This window comes from Monocercomonoides exilis (assembly GCF_001643675.1).
Source record: "Monocercomonoides exilis strain PA203 chromosome Unknown scaffold54-601524, whole genome shotgun sequence".
Lineage (NCBI taxonomy): Eukaryota > Preaxostyla > Oxymonadida > Polymastigidae > Monocercomonoides > Monocercomonoides exilis.
Window position 1 is genome coordinate 382,675 of NW_027150599.1, and position 27,924 is coordinate 410,598.

A 27,924-nucleotide genomic window follows, 5' to 3' on the forward strand; every position below is an offset into this window, starting at 1 on the left:
TCCAGTCAATTGACAATTCAGAGCTGTGGAATTGTTGCCTCGGAAAACGAATTGCGAGTTTCCTTTGTGAAAGTGGAAGGGGGCGAGGTTGTGATAAGCAATGCGTTTGGGAATGCAATCGGATGGCAGGTGAGTGCGATTATTGTTGATGGGGGAAGTGGAGGTTTCTCTTCAGTTGAAATCAGTGAAAGCAACTTTTCCGGAAACAGCGAGCAAAATGGATGTTTGATTGAATGCAGAAGCATAATGAGTTTGAACATCACTAAATGTGAAATGAAGACAATAGAAAGAACAATTGGAAATGGAGGATGCATAAACGTTGACAACAGCAATGATGAAAATACGAACACACAAATAAATATTGAAGAATGTTATTTTGAGGAATGCTCTGTACTGGCTGATAGAAGCAGAGGAGGGGCTATCAATGCTCAGCTGAAAGGAAATACGCATTTGGATATTATTTCTGGCACATTCACAGGATGCACAGCGCCAACTGGAGAAGAAGGGAAAACTGGGTTTGGTGGAGGGATGACACTGAAGCTGATTGATGAGTATTCTTCATTTGTGATCTCATCCCCTGTTTTTGATTCTGATAAGCCAAATACTGCAAGATATGGAAATGATCTTTTTGTTGAGTCATTCAACTTGACAAAGAGCATCACAAATGACTCACTTCCATTTGTATCTGAGCATTTAAATGATATTTCATTGAATTCCATGAGAGGGTTTGATGGGAATGACACAACGAATGCTATTCCATTTATCTATTTCTGGCGAACATTTGGCTCAGAGATAGTTGTTAGTGATGATGGAAAAGATGTTTGCACTTGTGGATTCTCAGATTATCCTTGTTTGTCAATTGATTATTCATTAACAAAACTGCCAGAAGGAAATGAAAGGAATATAAACATCATTGGAAAAGGAATTATTCAAAAATGTATTGATCTCAGCGGAGTTTCTATTAAATCAGATGATGAAGAAATGTGCTCTTTGGAATGTCACTCTTCTCTTGAAGGAGCAGAAGGAGCTGCAATGAAGATTCAGGGCATTTCCAAATTCGAACTGATTCGCTTTGTTATTCCATCTTCATTTACAAGTGGAGTCAATTATTTGATGCATGTTGACTCAAGCGATGGATCATTGACTGTGAAGGACTGTTCATTCACAAAAAATGAAGAAAGTGGAGAAGAAATAATTAATTTTGGGCTGATCAAAGCAGATGGAGGAACTGTTCAATTGGAGTTTGTGTCAATGCAATCACTCAGCTTTTCAAAAGATGTTATTTCTGTTTTGTCAACAACAACATTGAATGTGAAAAACCTGACGATGAAGAATGTTGAGCTGGAAGGAGCAAGCGGATTGAGGATTTCAAAGAGTTCAAAAAGAAAGAATAATGAAGAGGAACAAGATGTTCTTATTGAGTGGAGCATTTTCGAAGAAGTCACCCAGAACACAACAGATGATATACCAATCATTCGAAATATCAATGATAATCCATTGAAAATTGTGATTCGAAACACAACGATGAAGAAGTGTGGAGGGTTGAAGTGTGGAAAAGGAGGAGGGATGTTTTGTGTGTTGAATGAGGGAGGAAGCTTTGATTGCTCATTTTGCACAATTTCTGAGTGCTTCTGCTCCACCACAGGAAGAGGTGGGTGGCTGTTTCTGGAGTGCACCTCGACAGCCGAGCAGCCTCTGAATTTTGTGCTGTTGAATATCACATTCAGAGACAACTCTGCATTGAGAGGAAGAGATGTGTATGTTCGATGCCACTCAATTGAAACACAAATAGTTGATGAGCAATTCCTTTTGGATTTCAGATTGCCATTTGTGAAGGATCTGGCGATATGGGGATGCACAACCGACTCGTTTGTGGGGGAAGAAGATCTTCTGCTGAGGGTTGTGAAATACCAGAGCGAGACGATATTTGTGTCTTCTGTTGCAGACAATCACACAGACAGCAAGCAATGTGGAGAGTTCAGTATGCCTTGTCAATCGCTGAATATTGGAATTCAACACATTATTCCATCTCTGTACTCTCAGCTGTTGATATCAGAAGAGACAATAATCAATGGAGAATGTGAAGCGAAGGATGTGATTATCCGCTCACTTCAATCTCCCTCAACTGCTTTGTTTCATTTGAACTCAACAATTACAGGTGATTCTGGGAATCTAATCACAACCACAGAGAATATTCGAATTGAAAGATTGAAATTCAATTTTGGGAAATCGTTTTCATATTCAGGCAATTCAATTATTCATGAAACAAGCGGACAACTTTCTCTTTCATCTGTTGATTTTTCTTCTGTTGGGGAATCAGAAAACGTTGAATCTGTTGTTCTCAATTCAACGTTGTTGAGCATCGAAAATGGAATTCTTCATGTTGATAACTGCTCGATAACAAAGCTTTCATTCAAGAAATCTTCGTTTCTATTAAATGGAGATGAGATAAATATAACGAATGTTAAACTGGAACAAATCGAATCAACAACAGATATATTTGTGATTGGAAAATGTGGAAGTGTTGTATTCAATGGAATTGATGCTTATGGGGTGAAGTTGTCTGGAGGTTGTATAACTTCTATTAAAGAAAAAACTTCGGGAGCAATTTCTCTTGTTGATTCATCATTCAACAACTGTTCGAGAAATTCAGAAGGAGCTTCAGTTTTCTCTGCTTCTTCATCATCCGCTCAAATAGTTCTTTCCAACTGTTCTTGTTCCAACTGTTTCTCTTTGTCTGATAAAGGAAGCATCATGGAATTTGACAACATGAAAGATGCTCATATGAATATGTGTGAGCTTGAAGGAATTCTGACAAAAGAAAGTAAAAGAGAAAGAAATAATGAATCCAGAGAAATATGTGAATGGAATGGATCGCTTGTCCACGTGGAAAACTCCAATCTTGACTCAAAAGAAATAAAGATAGAGAATTCGTCAAAGGGAGGAATATCAATGAGAAGAGGAAATGTGAATATTGAGATGGGAATGTTTGCAAACAACAATCCTTTCATTGAAAAATATCCATCACTCCGAAGAAACATCATTTGCTCAGATTCTGCTTCATTGGCCATTTCCAGCTTGAAAGGTGGAGATGGATTGAAAGATAATTCTTCTCTTTGGATTCTGAATGATGGATGCACGCTTGGAGGGATAGCAGGAGAAAGATCATCTCCTTTTTTCATTCCCAAACTGGAAGATGTTTTTGTGAATGAAAATGGAAGCAACATTTATATCAAATTCAAGGGATCTCTTTTTGTTCCATGTGACTTGTCATTCAGATTGATATTCAAAACAGGGGATGTGGAGTTGGTTGAGACATATCATTTTGACGAAGACAGTTTTGTATCAGAAACTGAGGTGGTTGGGGAAATTTTATCAGAAAATATTTCGAAGATTGCAGATGAAACGGAGGTATCAGTGATGATTCTGTTTGGTGGATCCAACAAACCATCATCAACAAATTCATTCATACTGAAGAACAAAAGTGAATCCGAACCAAAAAGAGATGAAATAATATCAAAAGGAGAGGAAAAAATTGAATGGAGCTTATTTGCCTTTATTGGGTGCATTATTGTTCTGGTGATTTTTGTTGCTTTGTTTGTTGCGGTTCTTGTGCTTCTGCGAAAGAAACTGAGGGAAGCCGAAAAGAAAGTTGAGAAAGAGAGATTAGAAAATGAGCAGATAATGGAAAAGATGGAGAGAAGAAGAAGGGAAAACAATGGAGGGAACTTTGAGATGAGTGAAATGCCATCAACATTGCTGGAAGGGATGACAAGCCAAATTCCGCTTCTCATTGACAACGATGAAGATCTTCCAGAGCCTCCTACAATGAGCAATAAAGAAATTCTGAATGAAAATGATCTTCCAGATTTGGAATCTCCATTGCCATTTTCTGGGGAAGCTTCTACTTCTGGAACTTCACAATCGAGTTCATTCAATGTGATATCAGCAAAGAAGCCATTTCGAGAGAAAGAGAAAAAGAACATCAAAACATTACACTCAGTGATTCATTCAGTTCAGGGTAATTTCACATTGGGAACAAGAGCGATGGATGTTGTTGATGGAAAAGAAGTGGTTTTTGTTGTTGCAGAGCTGTTTGAGCATTTGATTTTCGTTGGAGACGAAAGAGTGGAAATGATGGAGAGGCAGCTGTGCCCATATTCAATCTTCGTTGAGGAAGGAAATGAAGAAATATACGTGTTGACAGAGGAATTGGAGGATGAGAAGCAGAAGGAAGAAATGAAGCGATGGAAGGCACCTGAAACTGGAGTTGGAGACGAGGAAATAGAAAAAGCAGTTGTTTTCACACTTGGACTGATTCTTCATGAAATGACAACAGGGGAAGTGCCTTTTAGCGAGTGCATTGCTGAAGAAGCGCAAGATATGATAAGGGATGGAGTGCGACCCCTGACAGAAGGAATCGAAGGAGAAGATCTGATTAAGCTGATAGAGAAGATGTGGGCAGATAAGCCAAACGAAAGACCCACATTGGTGGAAGTGATTGGCTTGCTGAAAGATCCGGAGGAAGAATCCGAATGCTAATTTGCTTGGCTTTCTTGTTTCTTAGTTATATTCTTGTGGAATGGGAGAGCATATCAAAAATGTTCGATAATATAAATGTTGCAAGCTCCGTATGAATTGTGTTGAATCTTGCCCAACTGAACTTTCTGATCGCAAAGGTTATTAATTCTTAAACTTCTTCAAATTTGTGTTTCTGTGTAATTTATTTCACAATTGTTTCATGTATCAATCTTTTTGTTTTGAATCTTCTACATCTCTTGAACAGACTCACTAAATGTATTTTATTTGATTGTTATAATCTTTTTCTGAATATCATATTTTTTTTGTGTGTATGTTCATTAGGTTGGAATTTTGCATCTTAACTCGTTTTTCTTTTTGTGAATCTATTGCATAAATGAATATTCGATGCATTCACTCGAATTCTTAAAGAGTTTTTCTAAATGTAATCAATTTGTTGTTACTTCTTTTTGACAAAGAGAAAACAAATAACGTTGAATCGTAAGTTAATCAAATTTTGTAAAAAAAGTTTTTCGAATTTATTATACTGAACCTATAAAAATATGTAGGAGTCACATATTAGGAAGACAAGATTTTAGACGATTCTTTTTGAAATCAGGCTTTCGTTTGAGTTTTATGTGATATTTTTTTCTCAACTGGATATTTGAAAAAATGAACTGCACATTAAATACGTTCTATTTTTGAAGTTGCTATTAATGAAACAAAAATATTCGATAATCCCAAAGAGAAAAAAGATTAGAGTTTTTATTATACCTTCTCCTTTTTTTTCACTCTGACCTATTTTTTATTACAAAATTTTATGTACCACTTTTTGAAATAACAACTTGATTTTGAGAATAAAAGGAATCTATATTGAATTTTTAAAATGTGTTTTGAAATGAAGCCTATTTCTCATGGGGTAGGGGGGGGGGGGGGGGGGGGGGGGGGGCGGGGATGTGGGGGTTTAAAACCTTCCATCAAGCTTCCACGAGAAATTGGTTGGTTTCAAGGGGTGTTAAGCCACTTTGTTCATACAAAATTATTTTTTTTTAATTTTTGAATGAAATTCATATTGTTTAAGAAAAATGAAAATTAGATCAAAACCTTAAAATAAATAATGAAAATACGTGTTAGAGAAAAAAGAAAAAAACGGCAGAAAAAATTAGAGCATGCCATGCTATCCTTTCATTATAGAAATAATATGAAATTCTAGAATGAATGGAACACATTGTGTGTTATGTTGTCGTCAAGATCACAGACGCCATCAATTCTAAGCAATTCAGTTGCAGCAGCATTAGAAACGCAGTTCGGGCGTTGCGAACTAAAAGGGAAGTTGGAAAACCAGGGAGACCGCAGGTTCTCAACAGAGAGAAGCAAGAAACAGTTCTTGATGTGATTAAAATTGTCATTATTTGTGGGAGCAGTTTAACAATGAAGAAAACAAGAGAATTGGTTTGAACAAGTTTTTTATTGTTGCAATGAAATTTATTCTTTAGAGGGAAAATGTTTTTAACGATACAAAAGAAGAAAACGAGTCACATATCAAGGTCTTAAATACTGCGGCTTCCGATTTTTTGAAGCGGCATCCTGAGTTGAGGAAGAGCAAACCAAAAAGTTTTGACATAAATCGGCAGGCTATGTCATGTGAAAGTGTAATGAAGCCCTGGTATCAAATGGTGACAGGTTTTCACGAAAAAAATCATTACACACCTTCATTAATATTTAACGTTGATGAATCATCATTGCGAGTTCCATCTGCTGCCAGTATTGAAGTTATCCATCAATCCAACAAATGCGCTTTGTATTGCAAAGAAGCACAAAGAATGAACAATGCAACACTTGTTGCTGCAGTGGCTGCAGAAGATTATTCATTGCCTTGCATCATTCTCTGGCCAAGTGAAAAACAACAGGACGAACTGAAGCCTCTTCTCTCTCCAACTCTGGACATCTGGCCTAACAAAAGTGGCTGGATGGACAAGCAAAACTTCAAGAAATTTGTAGAAACAGTTCTTCTCCCTTCCATAGTTGAAAGCGCATGTCACTGGAAACAGATAAATGTCTTCTTTTCATCGGCTCTCATCCTTCACGCTGAGATCCTTCAATTTGGAAAACTTTCTCAGAAAATAACATAGACGTCGTAACAATCACACCATACAGAATTCATTTATCTCAGTCACTCGATAGATGAGAATTTGCAACTCTCAAAACTTCTCTTTCTTTATCATTTGATGTTCCATCATCCACGTCATTGTCTGCTTCGAGAAGGACGCTTGCAGATGAACTTCATCAATCAGTTCACACCGCTTTCACTTTTTTTGTAATCAATAACTATTAAAGAATTCGGATTCTTTCAAAATACGTTCGGTCCAGTTCTTCGCAAACCACTGGAATCATCAAAATATCATCTTCCTTCTTATCAAAACAGTTTCGATTATTTTGAAAATTTGATCACAAAAAAAGATCATCTCTATGATTTGAATGAAAAAATGAAGAGAAAGAAAATGGAAAAAAATGAAATGGTTGAATTCAACTAAAAAATCAAATGAAAACGCTCTGATGAAATTTTTGAAGACACAAACGAAGGGGAAACGAAGGACTTCAAAGAAAACTTGGAAAAAGAAAGATTATTCGTAAAATTGATTAGTCTTTTTTTCTTTTTTTCTTTTTTTGAATGAGCATCATTTCATCTTGGTTTTTAAATAACAAATGAAGAACATTGAATTATCATCCTCTCACGTGAACAACAATTTAAATGATGTATTAAATCAAAACAATTTGAAAAGCTTAAACTTTTCAATTTGAAATGTTTAATCTGAGCATTTTCAGTTTGAAAAAAAAAAAAGTTTTCAAAAAATAAAAAGATCATTCCAAAAAAGTTCAGGTTTTTTCACTCAGTGCAAATCGAAAATAGAAATATAAAGAAATTTGTTGCATTTTCTATGTCAAAGCCTTCACATTATCCCATTAGTTATCAATTGTGGATTTGGTGAATGAGTGTTACCATTTAATAAAGAGACTTTTGTCCTTAATATCATTATTTGTATAAAAAGCTAATTATTTGAACATCCAAAGAAGTTATAACAAAATTTTAAAGAATAGCTTTCTGGCATGGAATATGTGACAGTGTTCATGTGGTCATTTTGCTTTCATTGTTCAGTTCAACTTTATAAATAAACTTTGAAAGAAAATAATATCCCATTCCTCAACATTCTGAAATAATAATCATTCTCCTGTTCTTCTTGATAAAAAGTTTTTAATTTTTGTTAAAAAGTCAATTATAATAGATAATTTGCAGAATAATTGTTTTATTAAACTTTCTTTTAAGCCAAAATATATTTAAAAATAATGTATTAAAAAGATAAAATGTGCATGTATTTGAAATGTGAGAAATAAATAATTCACATTGGATGAAATAAAGTTACATAAAATGTGTGAAACAGTTGTAATCAAAACGCTAAGCAATCAAATTTCCAATCAACCTATAAATAAATAAAACTTATTTATCAACAAAAAAACGTATCTAAAACGTATCGAAAAGCTAAAGAAAGCAAAATCAAATTCAATTTCGTAATGCTCCTTCATCCATTCGCCACCAGCTCGCAGATGCCAACTGACAAAGCCACAATGCCGTACACAACCGATGCTCCAATAAACACACCATGAGACCACCATCCGCTGTATGGCGTGCCCCATTCAGTTCCGCACTTTCGTTTGCTTTCAAACTGTAGCAGTGCAGGAATAAATACAACCAGAAAGACAGCGGAAAGGCCGCAGAATTCAATGACCACGTCCAGTGACGGGAAAAACAGCGCCAGTAGAAACGGAGGCAACGTCACCAGATACCGCAGAAGCAGCGGGCCAGCTCTGCCATAGGACTTCTTGAAGTGATCAGGAAACGAAGAGAAGAAAGAAAAGCCCACAGATCCAGCAATTAATGGAAACACAGACAGAATGTTCGCCATTGGAAACAGCATCACCGTCAGCTTTATCGCGATTGCAAATGCAGCTGGGATCTTCAGTCCATCTTTTCCTGCTTGTGAGGCTGCATCCACATCTGTTTGTCCATCCATTTGAAACCCTTTCTGCCCGAAATCTGCCCAGTTGAGAATCACAAACTCCCTCGTGGAAGGCCCCAGCGTCACAGCTAGCAGTACGCCAAGCCCCAAGTACAAAGTACCCGAAACTACTAGTGCCACAACTGTCAGACAACCAGCACTGTGCCTTTCCTTTCCCATCAGAGGCACAATACTGGGAAGGTTGTATGCACAGTTGAACGCAAAGCACACAGCAGAAAACAAAGTTGGAAATCCAGACCAGTTGAAACCAAACATTTTCATCTCGCTGTGATACGATTCCATCTTTTCAATGCTTTCCTGAAGTGAATTCGTCCATTTGTTCCCGTTAACAACAAGAGAGACAATGCAAGATAAAGCAATCAATAGAAACGCAACAACGCGATAGCCCATGAAAAATGACTGCACATGCGACATCCAGTTCATATTGAACGACTCAAAACCAATCATCAGCGCGCATAGTAAAGCTACAAAAAATGAATATACTGTTCTACAAGAAAAGGATGGATTATCTTCAATGATACATTCTCCTTCCCATTTCAGAATATACTGCATAGTTATGCTTGCACCAATTGAGGAAAACATTGACACATATGCCCATAGCGATCCCAAAGCATACAGTAGCATAACAATGTGACAAAATGCAGCTCCAATCTTTCCACAAAATATTCCCATTGATTCGCTGAATTCGATCTGTAACGATGTTATTTTGTTCATAAAGACCTTGTGTTTAAGTTGTTTTGACTTCGCATATTTAAATCCACGTGATCGTGAAACAGTTTCAAGTGTCTAAAGATGTTGTAAGTCAACTTAAAAAAACACAGAAACTCATTTATTGCAAACCCACACAGCCCCAAGCATCCCGAACCCCGTAGCAAGTACCGTTGCGATAATAGATAATGGCAAACCGCTTTTGTAGTATGCATGAGGAATTGCTTAAATTCACGTGAAAGCATTCTTTCTTTGTGAACAAAAACAAAAAAGATCAGAGAAATTCACACCAAAAAATCCTGTACCAATGATTACGTTCAGAATCATTCCAAAAGAACGACATTTCCCCATCCCTTTCATGGAGCATACCGATCCAACAAAAATATAACCACAAAATATTTAATATCAATAATTAAAATTTTCAATTCAGACCTTTAGCATCACCTTCTGTTGCGCTATCTGGAGCTTCATCAAGCATGCTCGTCATATTTATAATGCAAATGCAAAAGTAACAAACAAATTTCGCACGAAGAGCAACGGCAAAGTCTTCTTTCAAAATTTGATGACCCTTAATATTATATGCACTGATAAGAAAAATATTTTGAAAAAAAATTGATGTTGACAACTTTATCATTATTCAAATGACAAAAATCATGTTTCTAAACATTTCATGATTTCCATATCTTCATTCGCTCCCTCCTCATCCACATTTCTCCTCATTGAAGAATGTAATTTCAGCTTCTTTGAAGCATTTGTTTTTTGAGATTTGGGATAAAATTTTTGCTTTATGAATTATGTTCCACGAAAAGATAACAAAATATTTTCTCAACTATTTAATTTTTCAAGTTTTTTATGCATTGTTTTAAAAGAATTTTAATGATATAATTGAAGAAAAAGTTTCTAACAAATCTTTGTTTTTTTCATCAATGCAAGTATTTTACACCATATCAACAAAAAATTTTGTAAGTTCAGAAAAACAAAAGAAGAAGTAATAAACAAACAAAAAAGAGGAGCAATCAAATCATAAATTATGCACATTATGTTGTGGTGGGATGAAGAAATTAAATTTTAATGAAATTAGAATGAGCTGAAAATGACGAAATGAGCAATATAAAACGAAAGAAACAATAACGACAGAAAATATAAATTATACATTTCTTAATGATCAATTTCTATCTACAAATGAAATAATGCGAATAAACTATTTTCAATGGAGTATCAAAATGAAATAAAAAATAAATGAATCATCTAAATACACAAAAATTATTTGAATTTTTACAAAAACCACCAGAAATGGTCGCTTTTCATAGAAATTCCAAAAAAAAATTTCCAATAAAGGATAAAAAAAAGATAATGCCGAAAAAAGATAAGTATATTTGCTTCCAGATATATTTCCAGTGAAATTCAATCAGAAACAAAGCATTTTGAGATAAAAAGATGAAGTACAACAACACATCGAAATCATTGGGGAAAAAAAAAAAATAAAAGAAACCCATAATTTCTGGCAAAGATTATATTTAAACAAAAATATTCTTAAAAAAAAATGCACATACATCAGAAAATACAAAATCAAATAAGAATAAACAATCTATTCTACAACTAAATATGTTCTTTCAATCAGAAATATTTTGATTTAAACTATAAACATGTAAAATATATTTCTAAAAAGATAACAAAATAAATAAACAAAAATGGTATTTCAAAGATAACAGGAAATATACAATTGAACATAAAATTCAAAAAAATTATTCAGCTATTTGAAAAAAAAAAAAAAAACCGCAAAATTCCTAAAAAGATATCTGCCATCTCAAATATAAAGGAAAAAAATAATGCAACAAAAAAAAAAAAAAAAAAAAAAAAAAAAAAAAAAAAAAAAAAAAAAAAAAAAAAAAGAAAAGAAAAGAAAAAGAAAAAGAAAAAGAAAAAGAAAAAATATTAAAAGAAAAATAGAATTAACTAAAAAAACCTAAGCAAAAATATAAATTTTGAAAAATTATCTTTGTAAAAACAAGAATTATTAACGAAATTGTTCAAAACAATTGAAAGACTTTTACAACATAATTTATTTATTTTTTCAAAATAAAACAAAACCAGAAAAAATACATACACATTTTTAATCAAGAAATAAATCATTGAAAAAAATAAAATTTACAATAAAGGAAAAAGAATAAGAATGAAACAACATCCCTTTGAAAATTCCATCAAAAATATACAATTTGAAAAAATAAAAATAAAAATAAAAATAAAAATAAAAATAAAAATAAAAATAAAAATAAATAAATAAATAAATAAATAAATAAATAAATAAATAAATAAATAAATAAATAAATAAATAAATAAATAAATAAATAAATAAATAAATAAATAAATAAATAAATAAATAAATAAATAAATAAATAAACAAATAAATAAATAAATAAATAAATAAATAAATAAATAAATAAATAAATAAATAAATAAATAAATAAATAAATAAATAAATAAATAAATAAATAAATAAATAAATAAATAAATAAATAAATAAATAAATAAATAAATAAACAAATAAATAAATAAATAAATAAATAAATAAATAAATAAATAAATAAATAAATAAATAAATAAACAAATAAATAAATAAATAAATAAATAAATAAATAAATAAATAAATAAATAAATAAATAAATAAATAAATAAATAAAAATAAAATAAAAAAAAAAAAAAAAAGAAAAATAAAAACATAAAAAAAAACATAATAAAATAAAATAAAGTAAAAATAAATTAAACTTAATACAAATATTAACACAATATTCAATTTGTTATAATTCAAAAGGAATTCAACTAAATTTATAAGAAAGTTTTTCAATAGCAACATTAATGCAACAATCAACAAATGAATAATGTAAGAATTGTTCTATCAATTGTAATTTATTCTTCATATTTCAAACTTCTTCTTCCTTTTTTTCTTCATTTTCTTCAAATTCTTTTTCTTCTTTCTTCTTTCTTCTTTACGTTTCTTCATCATCATCATCTTCTTCTTCAATAACCTTTTCTTCTTCTTTCCCTTCTTTTCCTTCTTCTTCTTCTTCATCTTTTTCTTCTTCTTCTTCTTCCATTTTCTCCTCTTCTTCCTTCGCATCTTCTTCAATTTCTTCATCAATTTCTTCAATCACACACGAATCATCAACAGAATTTGCATATGAACTTGTACAAGCCAATGAATTTGTGCTGATGTTTGTGTTATTATTCGTATTTGGATCAATATCTTCACAAACACTTGATGAAATTTCTGTGTTAATGTTATTTATTGCTCTTTCTGTTTGATTGATAATTCTTTCTTTTGCTCTTTCTCTTGCTCTTTCTCTTTCTCTTGCTCTTTCTCTTTCTTTTTCTCTTTCTTTGTTCATTTTCATTTTCTTTTTCATTTTCTCTTTCTCTTTCTCTTTCTCTTTCTTCAGCATCAATTTTCATTTCTTCTTCTTTTTCATCATATTCTTCTTCTCCTCCTCCTCCAATGGAAGATTCTAGATTTGTTAAAAGCAGTTTCTTTCCCATTGCCTTTTCCTCTTCTTCTTCCTCTTCTTCCTCTTTCCTTCATCTTCTCCTCCTCTTCCACCGATATCACACTCGCCCTGCTTATCTTTGCATGAATATAAAGCAACCACTTCCATTTTGCTTCTTCTTCTTTTTCTTCATTTTTCGCTTCTTCCTCTTTTGTCTTTTTTGCTTCTTCTTTCTTTTCTTTCTCTTCTTCCTTTTCTTCCTCTTCCTCTTCCTCTTCTTTTGTTCTGCCCTGCCTCAAAAGCCCCAAATTGGGCTTTTTGGGCACTGGAACACACAGCGGCGTCTGCCAATTGCACTGTGTATTCAACACACTTTCTGTGTGATGGAGAACAGGCTGAATAGACTGAGAAGGCAAAAGTGGATGAAGAGGCTGAATAGAATTAAAAGGAGAAGAAAGTCGAGGGTAGTCTGGTAGGCGTGCCTTGTCCAGAAGCGGTAGATGCTTCCAGCGGACTGTCCGCTTTGGAATGGAAAGTGCTTCTGATGTGCTCTTCAAAAAATAAAGAGCATGAAGAATTGTGTTTGGTTTGCTTTCTGCGGCTTCGTCTGCTCCATTCATCATCCTAGCTTCTTTTCTGCTTTCATCATTGTTTTCTTCTTCACAAAAAATGTTATTCTTGCAAATATGACAAGTCCATGAAACGTGGTTATTGCTTGAAACTCTCTGAATTGAAGGACGAACACTCATTGTTTTGTTAAAAAGCTGGCTTCAAAGTTAATTCGGGCAAATATTTTTCAAATAAATACAATTGTTGTTCAAATGAGTGCCTCATTTTTATGCGCCTTGTGCAGGAAACATATTTTATTGCTACTGTTGCAGACCAATTATATTTTCCCATGAGATAAGCCGCTGCTACAAATAACGCACGAGATCGTCCATATACAGAATGAATCAGTATGCATTCACCGACATCTAATCCATGGTCAACAAATTGCACCAAGCTATAAATGTTAAAATGGTCTTTATCGAAGAAAAATGAATTATCTTCATCTTTCAAGAAAAATGTTAAATAACTTATGCCAAAGTTACTGTACGCATTAATGATTTCTGTACCAGCACAATTTACGATATGTGTAATTCTGTTTGTGCTTAAAACTTGAGAAAATTTTGCGATAAGCTAAAACAGCAAGTTTGCATCGAATCACACCTCCATTGAAAATGCAGTTTCAGCAGGGCCCATGTAAATGCTCCCTTTCAATCTGCTGACAGGTAAAATACGATAAAGAAATCGATAATTATCATTTTCTATAATATCTCTCTTTTTCACAACTTTACAAATCGGTAAATGCAAGTAAAATTGTTCGATTACTTAAATCAATATGAGATAAAGGTCAAACACTTTTTTATAAAAGAAATATAACTTTCTCTGAATATTGATCATTAACCCATTGCATTTTCATTATTCAAAAAACATCGCTTATTATGATATTTCCTGTAATCCAATAACAAATGAGACATCATAAAAATAGATTCTTCATATACAAAGGTGACAAAAAGTGGTGAATGGGAACAAAACGCACTACTCAAAAAATTACTCAAAGAGAGTTTTATTTCAAAAAAAAGTGACACTTAATGGATATAAAGCAATCTATAAAATTGAAATATTCATTTTCGACTCAAAATTCAAGTGATTAATAATTGCATTTTTCATCAAAAAATCAATGATCATACAGATATCGCATGAAATACCGGACAAGATCGATTTCACAATAACTGTAAGAGAAATAATTCTTACAATTTTCCTCAAAATATATCTCTTCAAGACAGACTCATTTGATATATAAAACACACAAAATAGCCTCATTTATTCTCAGAAAAAGTTATTTTTGAAATTTCGGAGAAACTCAAAATCATATTTCTCCTGGATTTTAATCATTAATTTTCTCTGAGCACAAATGAAGCTATTTTAAAAGTCTCGTTTATCAGTTGAGTTTGTATTCATGAGACATATTTTGAGGAAAATTGACAAAATTATTCCTCTTGCAGTTATTGTGAAATCGATCTTGTCCGGTATTTTGTGCGATGTCCGGTATTTTATGCGATATTTGTACACTTATAATATTATTTCTCAAATTTTTTTTATTTGGAATAAGAGAGGCTATCGGTTTCAATTCTTTCACAATGAGTGAATTAGGGTATTATATAAATTAAAATATGAACCTAAATCACTGATTTAAGTTTTATTTATTAAAGAGATAAAAAAACAGGAGTTTTGTTGATGTAAAATTTCAAAAATGGGTCACAAATTCAATTATTCGACTAAAATTAAATTTACCAGGAAAAATATCCCACATGGACTTATTATTTATTTTGATAACGAACATTTACGTTTTTAGAAGCATTTTGTGCAGTACGTTTTGTTCCCACAAATCGATTTGATTATATAAATGAGTTTGAATTAATATTTTTTGTCTTCATGTTTGTTTCTTTTCCATTTCTTTTCTCATATGAGATCTTGTTCAGATTAATTATTCAATCATTTCCTAATTAATAACAGTCATTGAAGCATTGTTTTCTTCATCGCCGACTGGTTCTTCCATTTTATCTGGGTATGCTAATTCTGTTTGTTGTTTTTGAATTTGAGCTCCTTCTTCATATTTTTTCCTTCATTGGTGTATGTTCTTCAGATTGTGAACTGATATTTGTTTCGGAATCGGATTCATGATAAGAAACTGAATCAAACTCTGACTTGGACCCCCTTTCCTCATATTAAAAAAACAGTTGAATGGCATCTTGCTATCACGTGGTCCAGCTAACTTGACACATCTGTTTGGACGTAATGCTTTGTGATGGTGTTGCTTCAAGGAGAGAGTCTGGCAAACTTGGCAATTTGTGCAAATTGAATTTCCTCCATTGCAAGCTCCTTGACAGATGAACACTTCCGTGAGAACGGCACGAAACACTTTGGAATCCCAGCCCTCAGTTTCACTTCAGCTGCATAATTACGAATCCTTCTTACAGAAGAGGTCAGATGAGTTTTCTCATCGATGAATACTGAAGTTGCATTTGGAAAAGATTCTTTGATTCTGTTCCAAAGTTCCTTTACGGAAGCTGCTGGGCACACAAGCGGCTGTTCTTTTAGAAACGGGATGATAATATCTGTCCGTTCTGTTGATGTTTTTAATGATGAATCGAGTTTTATTGAATCATCTCCAATTGCAGAATTTAGAAGGTTTATCCTTTCCAACCCCGTAAAACGACTAGCGAAGATCAACATTCATGTATATATATAGCCTTTTTTGTAAATTAATGAAAGCCAAGATTTCTGTTCCCTCCTTATAATATTATTTTCTGCAGTTGTGGTTTCCAGATCTCTTGTTTGTCTTTTTTCTTCCTGTTTCCTGATCTTCGGAATCATTTTAATAACCTTTGCATGAGTGTTGATTCTCCCAGGACTTAATTGTTCAGTAATTCTGAGATAAGCGATAATGCATCACATGTTTGTTTTGAGAGTTGAAGCCTTCGTCACTTTGTCTTTCAGTCAAACGAAAATGGTAGCACATTTTTCAACCAACTCGCTCCATGCTTCTGGTGGTTATCTGTTCATATTATCTTCCATATTTCGCTGGAACGCGCATAACAATATGAATATCCTTACCTTGTGTTTTCTGCAACGCTATATTTGCATTCATCGATAACTCTTTCGGAATATCCCTTTGAAACAAGCATTTTCCGAAACAATTTTTCTCCTTGCGATTCAAAGGATTGATGAGAACTATTTTTATTCTACCTTGAGGAAGACTTGCTTCCATCCATTTCAACTGTCATCCATCTTTCAGCACCTGATTCTGCTCTTTCCATCCCCAATCGCAGAGTTTCGATTATTTCATAAGTGGTTCCCATATTTTCCCTCTCCAATCTGGAATCTGAAGAAGAACATGTGCTTTTTCTTCAATCGATTTCACAAGCGTTGGGACAATTAGAGGGATAGGCGTGTGGGCTAAAATATCGTCTCTTTGCCATGATTGTTGGAGTCCGTCTTCGTTTCGTGGGTTTCCTGTCCAACACTATTGATCCGTCTTTGCATTCGACTTTGTTACGAGTGCATCCATTGATATTTTGAGATAAAGGTTTTCTGTGATCTCGCTTTTCTTTTTTAATTTTAAGGAGTAACCTCCACTTCTTTCTAGCCTGGAGAGAGCATCTGCTCTGACATTCTTCTTCTCTGTCAAGTGTTGGAGTTCTATCTGAATGTGATTGTTCTGAATAAATGTCCATATTTTCATCAGCAACTTCTTGAAATATGCACTTCATTCCATCGATTGACATTGAAAACTGCTGTTGTATTGTCTGATTTGATTAGCAAGCTGAAGACTTTGTTCACATGAAGAAGGTGTCTGAAATTGTTGAGTGCTCGATTGATTGCATATAATTCCCTGAAATTCGAGCTCTGGCATCTCAATTTCCCTGGAAGCGATTGATGGAAATCGTGTTTCTTGTTGTTCATTTGAAGAATCGCTCCCATAGCTCTCTGATGTATCTGTTGTTAAGGTTGCTTGTGGCAGGAATAATGGGCAAAGCTTTCTCGGTTTGTTCCCCTTCAATCGCGATATCCATTTTAGAATACGCGGAAGGGTTAATTGGTTGATCCTCATGCTTCCTTTCCATCCCACATTTCTGACCATTCTGTTCAGTAGCATGCACATCGATGGAAGAAGGAGTGAAGCTTCCTTGAAAACGAAGTTAGCTGAACTTAGCTTGCAGATGAACAATGCGAAATCTCTCACTCTTGTTTGCTTGCATTTCAGTGCTCAGCGCCTCCATCTGCTGCACTCAACGAAGAGTTCTTTTTTTCTGTCTTTCTCCAAAGTTACAGTGAAGTTGGAAGTGTCACATGAATATCAAAAAAATGAAAAATTATTTGATGTTTTCATGTGGCTCTTTTCCAGATTAACAATAAGTCCCAGTTTCTGAAATAAACTTATAACTGCTTTTGCGATTCTCTTCAGTTTTTGCTTGTCTTGATGGAGCAAGACAATATCGTAAAAATGAGCGAAAGCTTTTTTTTTTCATCTTTTCCGAATGAAAAGAACAACAACAGAAAGAAAGATTCAGATAAAAATTTCTACAAAAACGCAATTGTTTGTTTAAGAAATCATATTTCTTCAAACGAGAATATGGTTTGAATGCCTTTTTCGAATGTTTGATCATGAACACGAAATCGTGAAAATTCCAATTTAATATCTCTGCCTTTTTTTCTCAGCAAACATTGACTTTCAATTCAATTAATATGAATATTGCATTTCAGCCATTCATTTATTGAATTTTTCATGGAATTTTAAAATTATCAACACATCGAAAAAAATTTTGATTACAAAAATAATCACACATGTTTCTATTTCTGACCCTGTCAATAATTGCACAAATTTGTGACTCTGATTCATCAAGAAAAACGAACGTGATCTGAGCTGTTATGTTATTAATTCAATTGGTGAGTTGATAAAAAGTTTGCGATTCAAGTTAATTTGAATTCAAAAGCACATATGTATCAATTGAGAAGAGCCAGATCAAATATTTATCATATGAGTTTTTGTTTACAGTTTCCCTTTTTTTGAAATTCATTCAACCAAATATTTTCTCATTCATCGAATCTTTTGTATTATCTTTGATTTACGCTTCTTGCATCACTTTTTTTCGAAAGTTCAAGTTGTCAAAACATTTTTTGATATGTTTCCTTGAGAAAAAGATTGAAATTTTGGAGAGATCTCATTTTCATTCATTTTTTTTTTTCCAAAAAGAATATTTGTTTTCAATACGATCAACTGAAAATTAATTTTTTTGATGGGTCAATAATTTGAAATCTCATTTGTAATGAATAAAAATTTCTGTTCTTCACAAAACAATTACAGGAGAAAAGAAGTCAGAGTTCAGAACAACTGTTGAAAGAAAAGGTTTCTTGTCACCTATCTCAAAGCTCAATCAAACGACATGTCAAAGAAGATCGTCCATCTCAATTTTTTTGTTTCATTCAATTGGAATTTTCTTTGTCACAGTTGGAGTAATTAATGTTTTTTTTCAAAACAATCAAAGAATTCAAATCGAGATTCTTATTGCTTTGATAAAATCCAAATTCATTTTTGTTTTCATTCAAAAGAGGTTGTTGATCAAGTTGATATTTGAAGGAAACTGATTCTCTGAATCATTTTTAATTTCTTTTGCTTTTGACAATTTATAAAAATGAAAAAAAACTGTTTTATAATCTTGATTGATTTCTTTTTATCTTTTCAATCGAATTTGAAAGCTCCAAAATACAACAGGTGAATGAATATATTATGCGAAATGAAAGGACGAATGAATGAAAACGCAATCACTGGAGAAGAGTCATGATGAACTGGAAGAAAAAAAGAAGACCATTTTCTTTCAAAACGAATCAAAATTGTTAGAGATGAAGAGTTTTGCAATGCTCCTGTGTTCGTCTTCTCATCTTAAAGATGGAAGATGAACGAAAAGCAGAACAGAGAAAAATAGAATGGGAGTTACAAAAAAGAAAGAATGAAAGAAAGAAAGAAAGAATAAAATATTTGATTTGCAGAGATGAAGAAGAAAAGCTCCACAAAATTCTTCATTCTCCCTTCCCCAGCGAAAATGGTGATGCAAAACTATATAATCCAAAGAATTCAAACAACACAAACAGCTTCAATATCAACAACTTAAAAGTGAAATCGCACAATCACTGAAGCAAACAAAAAAATGCAAGTGGTTGAAGAATTATTTAAAAAAACAAGCAAATACAAATGCAAATACATAAATACATAAATGAAGAACAACATCATTCCCAACAAAAAAAAAAAAAATAAAGGGAAAAACAAAACGAAAAAAGAGTCTTTTTTGAAAAAAGTTCATTTTATATATTCCAGAAAACAGAAAATATTTCAAAGAGAGTAATAAAAAAATTAATCAGAAGAAAAAAATCTTGTGTTTCTGATGAATTCAAACACTGCAATTGTTTCAATATTTATGCAAACATGTGCAAGGGAAAATTATTAGCAAATGAACGAAACACACTATTCTTCTCTCAATAAAAAGTATATCAAAAATTTGATAAACAAAACAAAAAGGTGTTGTTGAATAGCAAATATATTAACAAAAACAAAGTGGCACCTTTTGCAAATATCTCTGCCCTCCGCTTTTTTGCTTGGATAAATCCAACGAAACAAAGAATAACAAATCCATTTCTGTTATTACTCATCTCTAATTCATTCTTTATTCATAAAAACATATCTTCATCTTTCTTTCTATTTTTCTTTTTTCCGAAACTCATCAATGCTTGCCCTTCTCTCCATTCTGTATCATCAACTGCTTTCTCTTGTTTGTGTTTCGCTTTCAGATCCAGAATGCAGCTTCACAATAACCCCGCTTCGCTCAACGTATTCTGACTCACAAACATCCGAACCATCGCAGTATGCAATTGCATCTGACACCGTCGCCATCGTGTATCCAGACGGCAACCACCCAACCAGATACCGCTTCACCTGCACAAGCGATGCTCTCCTTTCTGGATCTCCATCCAACCCATTTTTCACCGCCTCACACATCTCTGATTCCCATATGCTCTCCAGCCCTGGTCTCTCCCCATTCACTATCTTCTGCCCTGCCACTTCTGCCTCATACTCTCCAAATGGGATTTGAAGGGTCAAGCACTCCCACAACATCATCCCAATCGAAAACACCACTGTCTTCTTCGTTGCTCCCATCTTCTTATTGATCAACAGTTCTGGTGCCTTCCATCTCAAGCACTCTTTTTTGAAGCTATCTTCATCCTCAAACGCTGATGAGGGCAGAGAGTCATCATCATCATCGCTGGCAGATGTTACAACAGTTGATGATGAAATGGATGAGGAATCTGAATCATCATCTGACAATAAGTCCGAATGCATCACAATGCAGATCACCATGTGTTCGGAGAACAATACAATGTGGGGACTGAGATTGGCAAGTGACTGAAGAGGATTGTCCATTTCATCAAATGAATGAAGGGCGAGATTAGCTACCCAGAACAGGATCTGGGCAGCTGTTTGTTCTCTTTCCTTCAATGAACCAATTGGCATCTCTTTTGTCTTATTCCTTCCATGAAGCAGCATGAACAGTGAATCCCTCAGATCCACGATCAGCTTTTCATGTGGCGAAGAGCATGCCATTGCATCCACAAGATTCGACATGGATGAGGTGGTTGGGCACAGACTCTCTGATCGAACAAATGTTGAATCTGAATCAGTTGTTGAAGTTGATGAGATGGATGGTGAGGGAGTTCGCTTTCTTGTCTCTTCTTCCTTCTCATCCACTTTCTCCAGCATCCATTCTGGGATCTTGTCTGAATCTTTTCCTAATATGTATTCAGTGGAGCCACTCTCAGATAGAAGATGCTCAGACGACTCCGAATGTCCCAAACTTTTCTCATACACCTTCTTCTTTATCCTCTCTTCATTCTTCTTCTCTGCCTCTTTCTCTGCTCTCCTCCATCGCTCCTCTGGTGACATCTCCATCGTCACCATCTCAAATGCCTTCGGATCCTTTCTGATGTTGTCATTCACAATCTCTCTCAGATCCTTCGCTTCATTCTTTACCTTTCTCCATCTGACTGCAAGAATAACAGAAACAATCAGAACAATCAACAATATCACAACAAGGATGATAACAATAAGCAACCAATAAGATTTCCCTTCTTTTCCTCCTTCAACAATCTTTTCATCTCCTTTGAACTTTGATTCTGTTTTGTTTTTCACAATCTGTGGGCTTGTTGCTGCCAATTGCTTTCCAAACAATATCATCACTGACACCTCTGTTTCATCTGCAATCGTTGAAATGTTTTCTGATGGAATTGTTCCAATAACTTCCGTTTCTGATATGAAACTGTCTTCGTCAAATGGATATGTCTCAACCAACTCGACATCCCCTGTTTTGAATATCAATCTGAATGACAAGTCACATGGCACAAAAAGAGATCCCTTGAATTTCACAACAACATTGCATCCATTTTCATTCACAGAAACTTCTTCCAGTCTGGGAATGAAGAAAGGAGATGATCTTTCTGCGGCTATCCCTCTCAAATCACATCCATCATTCAAAATCCAAAGAGAAGAATTATCTTTCAATCCATCCCCTCCCTTCAAGCTGGTGATGGTTAATGAAGCAGAATCTGAGCAAATGATATTTCGACGAAGAGAGGGATATTTTTCTATGAAAGGATTGTTGTTCATAAATTCACCTTTCTCAATCGTCACATTGCCAGCAGACAAAGATAATCCACCCGATGAAGAATCCTCAATCTTAATTTCTTTTGCCTGAAGATTGGAATTTTCCACGTGGACAAGCGATCCACTCCATTCACATATTTCTCTGAAATCTTTATTTCTTTCTCTTTCACTTTCTTCTGTAAGAATTCCTTCAAGCTCACACATACGCATCGAAACGTCAGTCATATTGTCAAGTTCCATGATGCTTCCTTTATCAGACAAAGAGAAACAGTTTGAACAAGAACAGTTTGAAAGAACTATTTGAGCGGATGATGAAGATGCTGAGAAAACTGACGCTCCTTCTGAATTTTTAGAGCAGTTATTGAATGATGAATCAACAAGAGCAATTGCTCCCGAAGTTTTTTCGTTCATAGAAATGATGCAACCTTCAGACAACTTCACCCCATTAGCAGATATTCCATTCAGCACAACACTTCCACATTTTCCAACCTCAAATATATCTGTTATTGAATCAATATTTTCCAGTTTCACATTCGAAATATTTATCTCACCTCCATTTAGCAGAAATGAGGGTCTCTTGAATGAAATGAACGAAACTGAATAGTTGTCAACATGAAGAATTCCATTTTCGATGTTCAACAATGTTGAATTGAGAACAACAGATTCCATTCTTTCTGATATCAAAATCGAAGAAAAGTCAACAGATGAAAGAGAAAGTTGTCCGCTTGTTTCGTGTATAATTGAATTGCCTGAATATGAAAATGACTGTCCAATGTTGAATTTCAATCCTTCAATCCTAACTTTCTCTGATGAAGTGATAATACTCCCTTTGTTGGTTATTGTTGAGTTCAAAAATACCAAAGCAGCTGAGGGAGATTGAAGTGAGCGGATAATCACATCCTTCGCTTCGCATTCTCCGACAATAACCGTCTCCTTTGAGATCAACAGCTGTGAGTACAGAGATGGAATAATGTGTTGAATTCCAATATTCAGCGATTGACAAGGCATACTGAACTCTCCACATTGCTTGCTGTCTGTGTGATTGTCTGCAACAGAAGACACAAATATCGTCTCGCTCTGGTATTTCACAACCCTCAGCAGAAGATCTTCTTCCTCCACAAACGAATCTGTTGTGCAGCCCCATATAGCCAATTCCTTCACAAATGGTGCTCTGAAATCCAAAAGGAATTGCTCTTCAACAACTTGTGTCTCGATTGAGTGGCATCGGATATACACATCTCTCCCTCTGAACGCAGCGTTGTCTTTGAACGTGATGTTGGATAACACAAAATTCAGCGGCTGTTCAGCTGTCGAGGTGCACTCCAGAAACAGCCACCCACCTCTTCCTGTGGTGGAGCAGAAGCACTCAGAAATCGTGCAAAACGAGCAATCAAACTTTCCTCCCTCATTCAACACACAAAACATCCCTCCTCCTTTTTCACACCTCGTTCCTCCGCACTTCTTCATCGTTGTGTTTCGAATCACAATTTTCAATGGATTATCATTTTCATTTCGAATGATTGGTATATCATTGGTTGTGTTCTGACTCACTTCTTCAAATAAACTCCACTCAATAAGAACATCTTGTTCCTCTTCATTGTTCTTTCTTTTTGAACTCTTTGAAATCCTCAATCCGCTTGCTCCTTCCAGCTCAACATTTTTCATTGTCAGGTTTTTCACATTCAATATCGTTGCTGACAAAACAGAAATAACATCTTTTGAAAAGCTGAGCGATTGCATTGTCACAAACTCCAATTGAACAGTTCCTCCATCTGCTTTGATCAGCCCGTACTCAATTATTTCCTCTTCTCCATTATTTTCTTCATTTTTTGTGAATGAGCAATCTTTCAGAGTCAACAATCCATCACTTGATCCAACATACATCAAATAATTGACTCCACTTCTGAAGGATGATGGAATCACAAACCGAATCAGTTCGAAATTGGTAATTCCAGAAATCTTCATTGCTGCTCCTTCTGCTCCTTCAAGTGATGAGAGACATTCCAATGAGCACATGCTGCTCTCATCAGATTTCATTGTTATTCCACTCACATCAACGTATTTCTGAAGAATCGCTTTTTCAATGATGTTAATATTCTTTTCATTTCCCTCTGGCAATCGATCCAATGAATAATCAATTGACAAACAAGGATAATCCGAGAATCCGCAAGCTCCAATATCTTTTCCTTCACCCCCAACAAATAACTCTGAGCCAAGTGAGAGCCAAAAATACACCAGTGGAATTGCATTCGTTGTGTCATTTCCGTCAAAGCCTCTCATTGAATTCAATGAAATATCTGCCAGATGCCCAGAAACAAATGGAAGTGAGTCATTTGTGATGCTCTTCATCAAGTCTGGCGATTCAACAAACAGGTCATTTCCAAATGTCGCAGCATTAGGTTTTTCAGAATTGAAAACAGGAGATGAGATCGCAAATGAAGAATCATCATCAATCAGCTTCAGTGCCATTCCTCCACCAAACCCAATCTTTTCTTCTTCAGCTGGTGCAGTGCATCCTGTGAATGTGCATGAAATAACATTCATTTGAATGTTCCCTTTCAACTGAGCGTCAATGGCCCCTCCTCTGCTTCCATCAGCCATCACAGAGCATTCCTCAAAATCACATTCTTCAATATTTATTTCTCCATTTGTATTTTCATCTTTGCTGTTGTCAATGTTGATGCAGCCTCCGCTTCCACCTTCTCTTTCTATTTTTGTGTAATAGCTTTTTGTCATGTTCAACCAGGGAGTGCTCGTTAACTCTGTATTTGTTCCACTTCCAGACAATGAGATTAACGAATTTCCACTCAAATCAATTGATGAAGCTGAGAATTTGTCGATTATCAGGATTCCAGACTCAATAGATAAGAATAGAAATGTCAATTCTGATGATGGATTTTGAAGAGAAACAGAACAGTGAGACAGAGTCAACGAAGAAGACAAACAAGAAATAAAAGTGGAGTGTGACGAAAGAGAAGATGGAAGAGAGAAGATGAGCTTTGACAAGACTGTTTCAATATTTGTGGTTATCATCGCAGCATCAGATTCAATTTCAATATCGGAGACGATCCATCCACTTTGACCATCGTTTCCTTTGATTTCATGCTTCTGTCCAGCAAAGGCCATTTCATCGCTCATCGCAATCATTTCGCTCACAACAACTTTCTTTTCTCCTGTTTGCCTTGTGAGGGAGTGCTTTATTGTCAAACAAGGGAATTGAGCAATTCCACAATGTGAGTGATCGGATGCCTCACTATTACTCACATATATTTCTTCTGGTGTGGGGAGGAGATATATGCACAGAGGAATAGAGACACTTGTGTTTCCGTTGTCGTATCCCCTCACCTTGTCAGCAGTATTTGATGATGCCGTAACGCATGTGATTTTTTCTGATTTTGCTGTTTCTTCCAAATCTGGTGAAATGACGAAGATATTATTCCCCCACTTGGCTGTGTTTGTTCCGAATTCGGAGGATATCTGGAAATTGGGGTTTGCATTCAATAGCTGGAGAAGGATTCCTCCCCCAAATCCATCTGTTTCTGAGCAAAAGCATCCATCAAAAGATCCGCCTTTCACTTTCACCTCATTCTCATTCCCAACGCACAGCATCATCGATCCTCCATTTTCTGAATTTGTGCTTCCGCATCCTAAAAATGAACAAGAATCCAGATTAATGTTTGCCTTACCATTGAAAAACGACATTACAGCTGCTCCGCTGGTTGTTCTCTCAATCCCATCAAAATCACATTCAGAAAGTGTCAATGAAATCTCATTTGTCGAAGAAAGTGAAAACAATGAAGTTGTGGAGATTGTCTTTGCCCAGTTCACATTTTCCATTTGAAAAATCCCATTCTGAACATTTATCAATTCCGTTGAAAAAGCTGTTACTGAAGCTTGCCCACTTTCTGTTGATATGTTCAATCTGCTTATATGCATCTCTCCTGTTCCAGTAATCTCAAATAACCTTGAACCACGATTATTTTCATGTGCCGAGTCATGCACAAGAACAAAGTCCCCGACAGATAATGTTCCTGTTGAGACTGAAAAAAGAGACAATTCAGCTGCCTCTAATTCAATTTGAACTGTTGAGCTCAAATCGCTTTGTCCATATATTGTGAAAGAATTGATGTTGCAGCCCACATATTTTGTTTCGATAATTGTTCCTGTGAGTATCTCTATATCAGTAACAAATTCTGGAATCAGCTGTGTGAAGCAGCGGCTGATGGTGCAGCATGGATGGCTTTCATCCCGTCCGCATGCATATGTGTCAATGGCATTGGGTTCTGTTTGCACCGAGGAGACAAATCTGACTTTTCCGAAATCATTTCGAAGCCATTCGCTTTTATCAATAACAGAATAGTAATGAGTGCTAACTCTGTTTTCTGTTTGCCTTGTTGAAAAGCATGTGGAATCAATGTTGTTTGATGTTGAATCTATAAGAACAATATCATGCCCACCTTTTTTGCATGTATTGTTGTGAAAGAAACAATAATAAAACAAAATTCCATAATTGTTTGTATTTATATATTGGTAAACAGCGCCTGCTCCACACATTGAATAGCAATTGCAGAATTGGCAGTTTGAAATAACAACTATTTCTGCAGGATTCCAATGTTCGATCGCACCTCCTGCACCATTTGAAGAGTCATTGCATCGACAGTAATCAAAATGCGAATTAATAATACATTTTTTCTGTTTTTCTGTTTTCGACCAACTGAGTTCAATTGCACCTCCGTCGTTTCCGGAGAAACAGCTGTGAAAAGAGCAATCATCAACAATTGGCTGAATATTTATATTTTCTATCGTTATTGCACCACCACCATAATCTGGGGTTGCTGCTGCCGAACACTGGACGAATGTTGTGTGCAGCACAATGCAGACAGCGATATTCAAAGCAAATATCCCTCCGCCCCTTGTCAAGGAAGCGTTGCATCTTGCGAAAGAAGAATTTTCAATTGTCAAAATTGCATTTTCATTGTCATGAACATAAAGAGCACCTCCTTGTGGTGCTGTGCAATCTTCCCATTCACACAATGAAAAGGATTGGCTTTCTGTTGTGTCCATTTGTTCTTTTTTCTGAAGAGCATTCTTTCCCCTTTTCCCAAAAAGAGTAGTTGTGTTTTTACAGACAAATTTCTCTGAAGAAAGCGATCCACTTGAGATCCCTCCTTCAAAGGCATTCACACACGAATAAATGAGGCAATTCTCCATTGAACTCAACAAGCATGAATGGTCCACAAAATTATCACCATTTGTGGTATATTTCACAGACATGTTCCTGAAGGCACAGTTAGAAATCTCTTCACTTTCACTGTTTCCAGACAATAGGAAATAGTCTGAGGATGAAACAGCCAGATTTGAAATGATTGAATTTCTCAAAGAGGCAATATTTGAATCATCAGATGAAAAAACAAGACTGGAAGGGTTGACATTCATTTGGGGGGTCAAACTCAAATTCGCCATGCAGATTGACCCACTTTGCAAAAGAAAAGGAGATTCCGATTTTTGGTGGGAAATGCACAAATCCAGCATCACACTTGATTTATCTGCCATAAGCATCAAAGGTGAAGAAGAATGTTCAAATGCCATATTTTTCAGTACAACTGTAGAATTGAAGAATCCCAAAAATGTGTTTTTCACTGTAGATATTCCTGACTGCAATGTTTTCTTTCCTGAAAATGAACTCTGCCGGAACAAATAATCATTGTCCACTTTCGATTGAAATTGTGCATCATTTGAGTTTCCTTCACCATTATAAACACAAATAATGAAAAATACAAAAATACAAAAGAATACCTTTGTTCTCCAATGTGGCTGTTCCAGAAAGATCTCGTGCTTCAAATGCCTTTCCAAGAATCAAACATGCAAAAAGGAGCAAATGCAT

General features: G+C 34.8%; 5 protein-coding genes across 5 annotated transcripts; 2 read left to right on the forward strand and 3 right to left on the reverse strand.

The window, feature by feature from the left end:
- Positions 1-273: 273 nt before the first annotated feature.
- On the forward strand, positions 274-4,937 carry MONOS_10987 (uncharacterized protein; the record flags this gene model as incomplete). Its single annotated transcript, XM_067863478.1, has 1 exon — positions 274-4,937. The coding sequence occupies one exon, from the start codon at positions 274-276 to the stop codon at positions 4,540-4,542; it is 4,269 nt and encodes a 1,422-aa protein (XP_067720372.1). The 3' UTR covers positions 4,543-4,937.
- A 799-nt stretch (positions 4,938-5,736) lies between these two features.
- On the forward strand, positions 5,737-6,650 carry MONOS_10986 (uncharacterized protein; the record flags this gene model as incomplete). Its single annotated transcript, XM_067863477.1, has 2 exons — positions 5,737-5,970; positions 6,015-6,650. 2 exons carry the CDS (start codon positions 5,737-5,739, stop codon positions 6,648-6,650), a joined length of 870 nt encoding a protein of 289 aa, XP_067720373.1.
- A 1,156-nt stretch (positions 6,651-7,806) lies between these two features.
- On the reverse strand, positions 7,807-9,854 carry MONOS_10985 (putative amino acid transporter). Its single transcript, XM_067863476.1, has 4 exons — positions 9,735-9,854; positions 9,593-9,655; positions 9,435-9,526; positions 7,807-9,380 (listed from the first exon to the last, which is right to left on the reverse strand). Exons 1-4 carry the CDS (start codon positions 9,787-9,789, stop codon positions 8,097-8,099), a joined length of 1,494 nt encoding a protein of 497 aa, XP_067720374.1. The 5' UTR covers positions 9,790-9,854; the 3' UTR covers positions 7,807-8,096.
- Positions 9,855-12,289: 2,435 nt separating this feature from the next.
- Positions 12,290-13,404, reverse strand: MONOS_10984 (uncharacterized protein; the record flags this gene model as incomplete). Its single annotated transcript, XM_067863475.1, has 2 exons — positions 12,290-12,444; positions 12,909-13,404. 2 exons carry the CDS (start codon positions 13,402-13,404, stop codon positions 12,290-12,292), a joined length of 651 nt encoding a protein of 216 aa, XP_067720375.1.
- A 6,734-nt stretch (positions 13,405-20,138) lies between these two features.
- On the reverse strand, positions 20,139-27,924 carry MONOS_10983 (uncharacterized protein; the record flags this gene model as incomplete). Its single annotated transcript, XM_067863474.1, has 3 exons — positions 20,139-21,263; positions 21,411-27,784; positions 27,837-27,924. 3 exons carry the CDS (start codon positions 27,922-27,924, stop codon positions 20,139-20,141), a joined length of 7,587 nt encoding a protein of 2,528 aa, XP_067720376.1.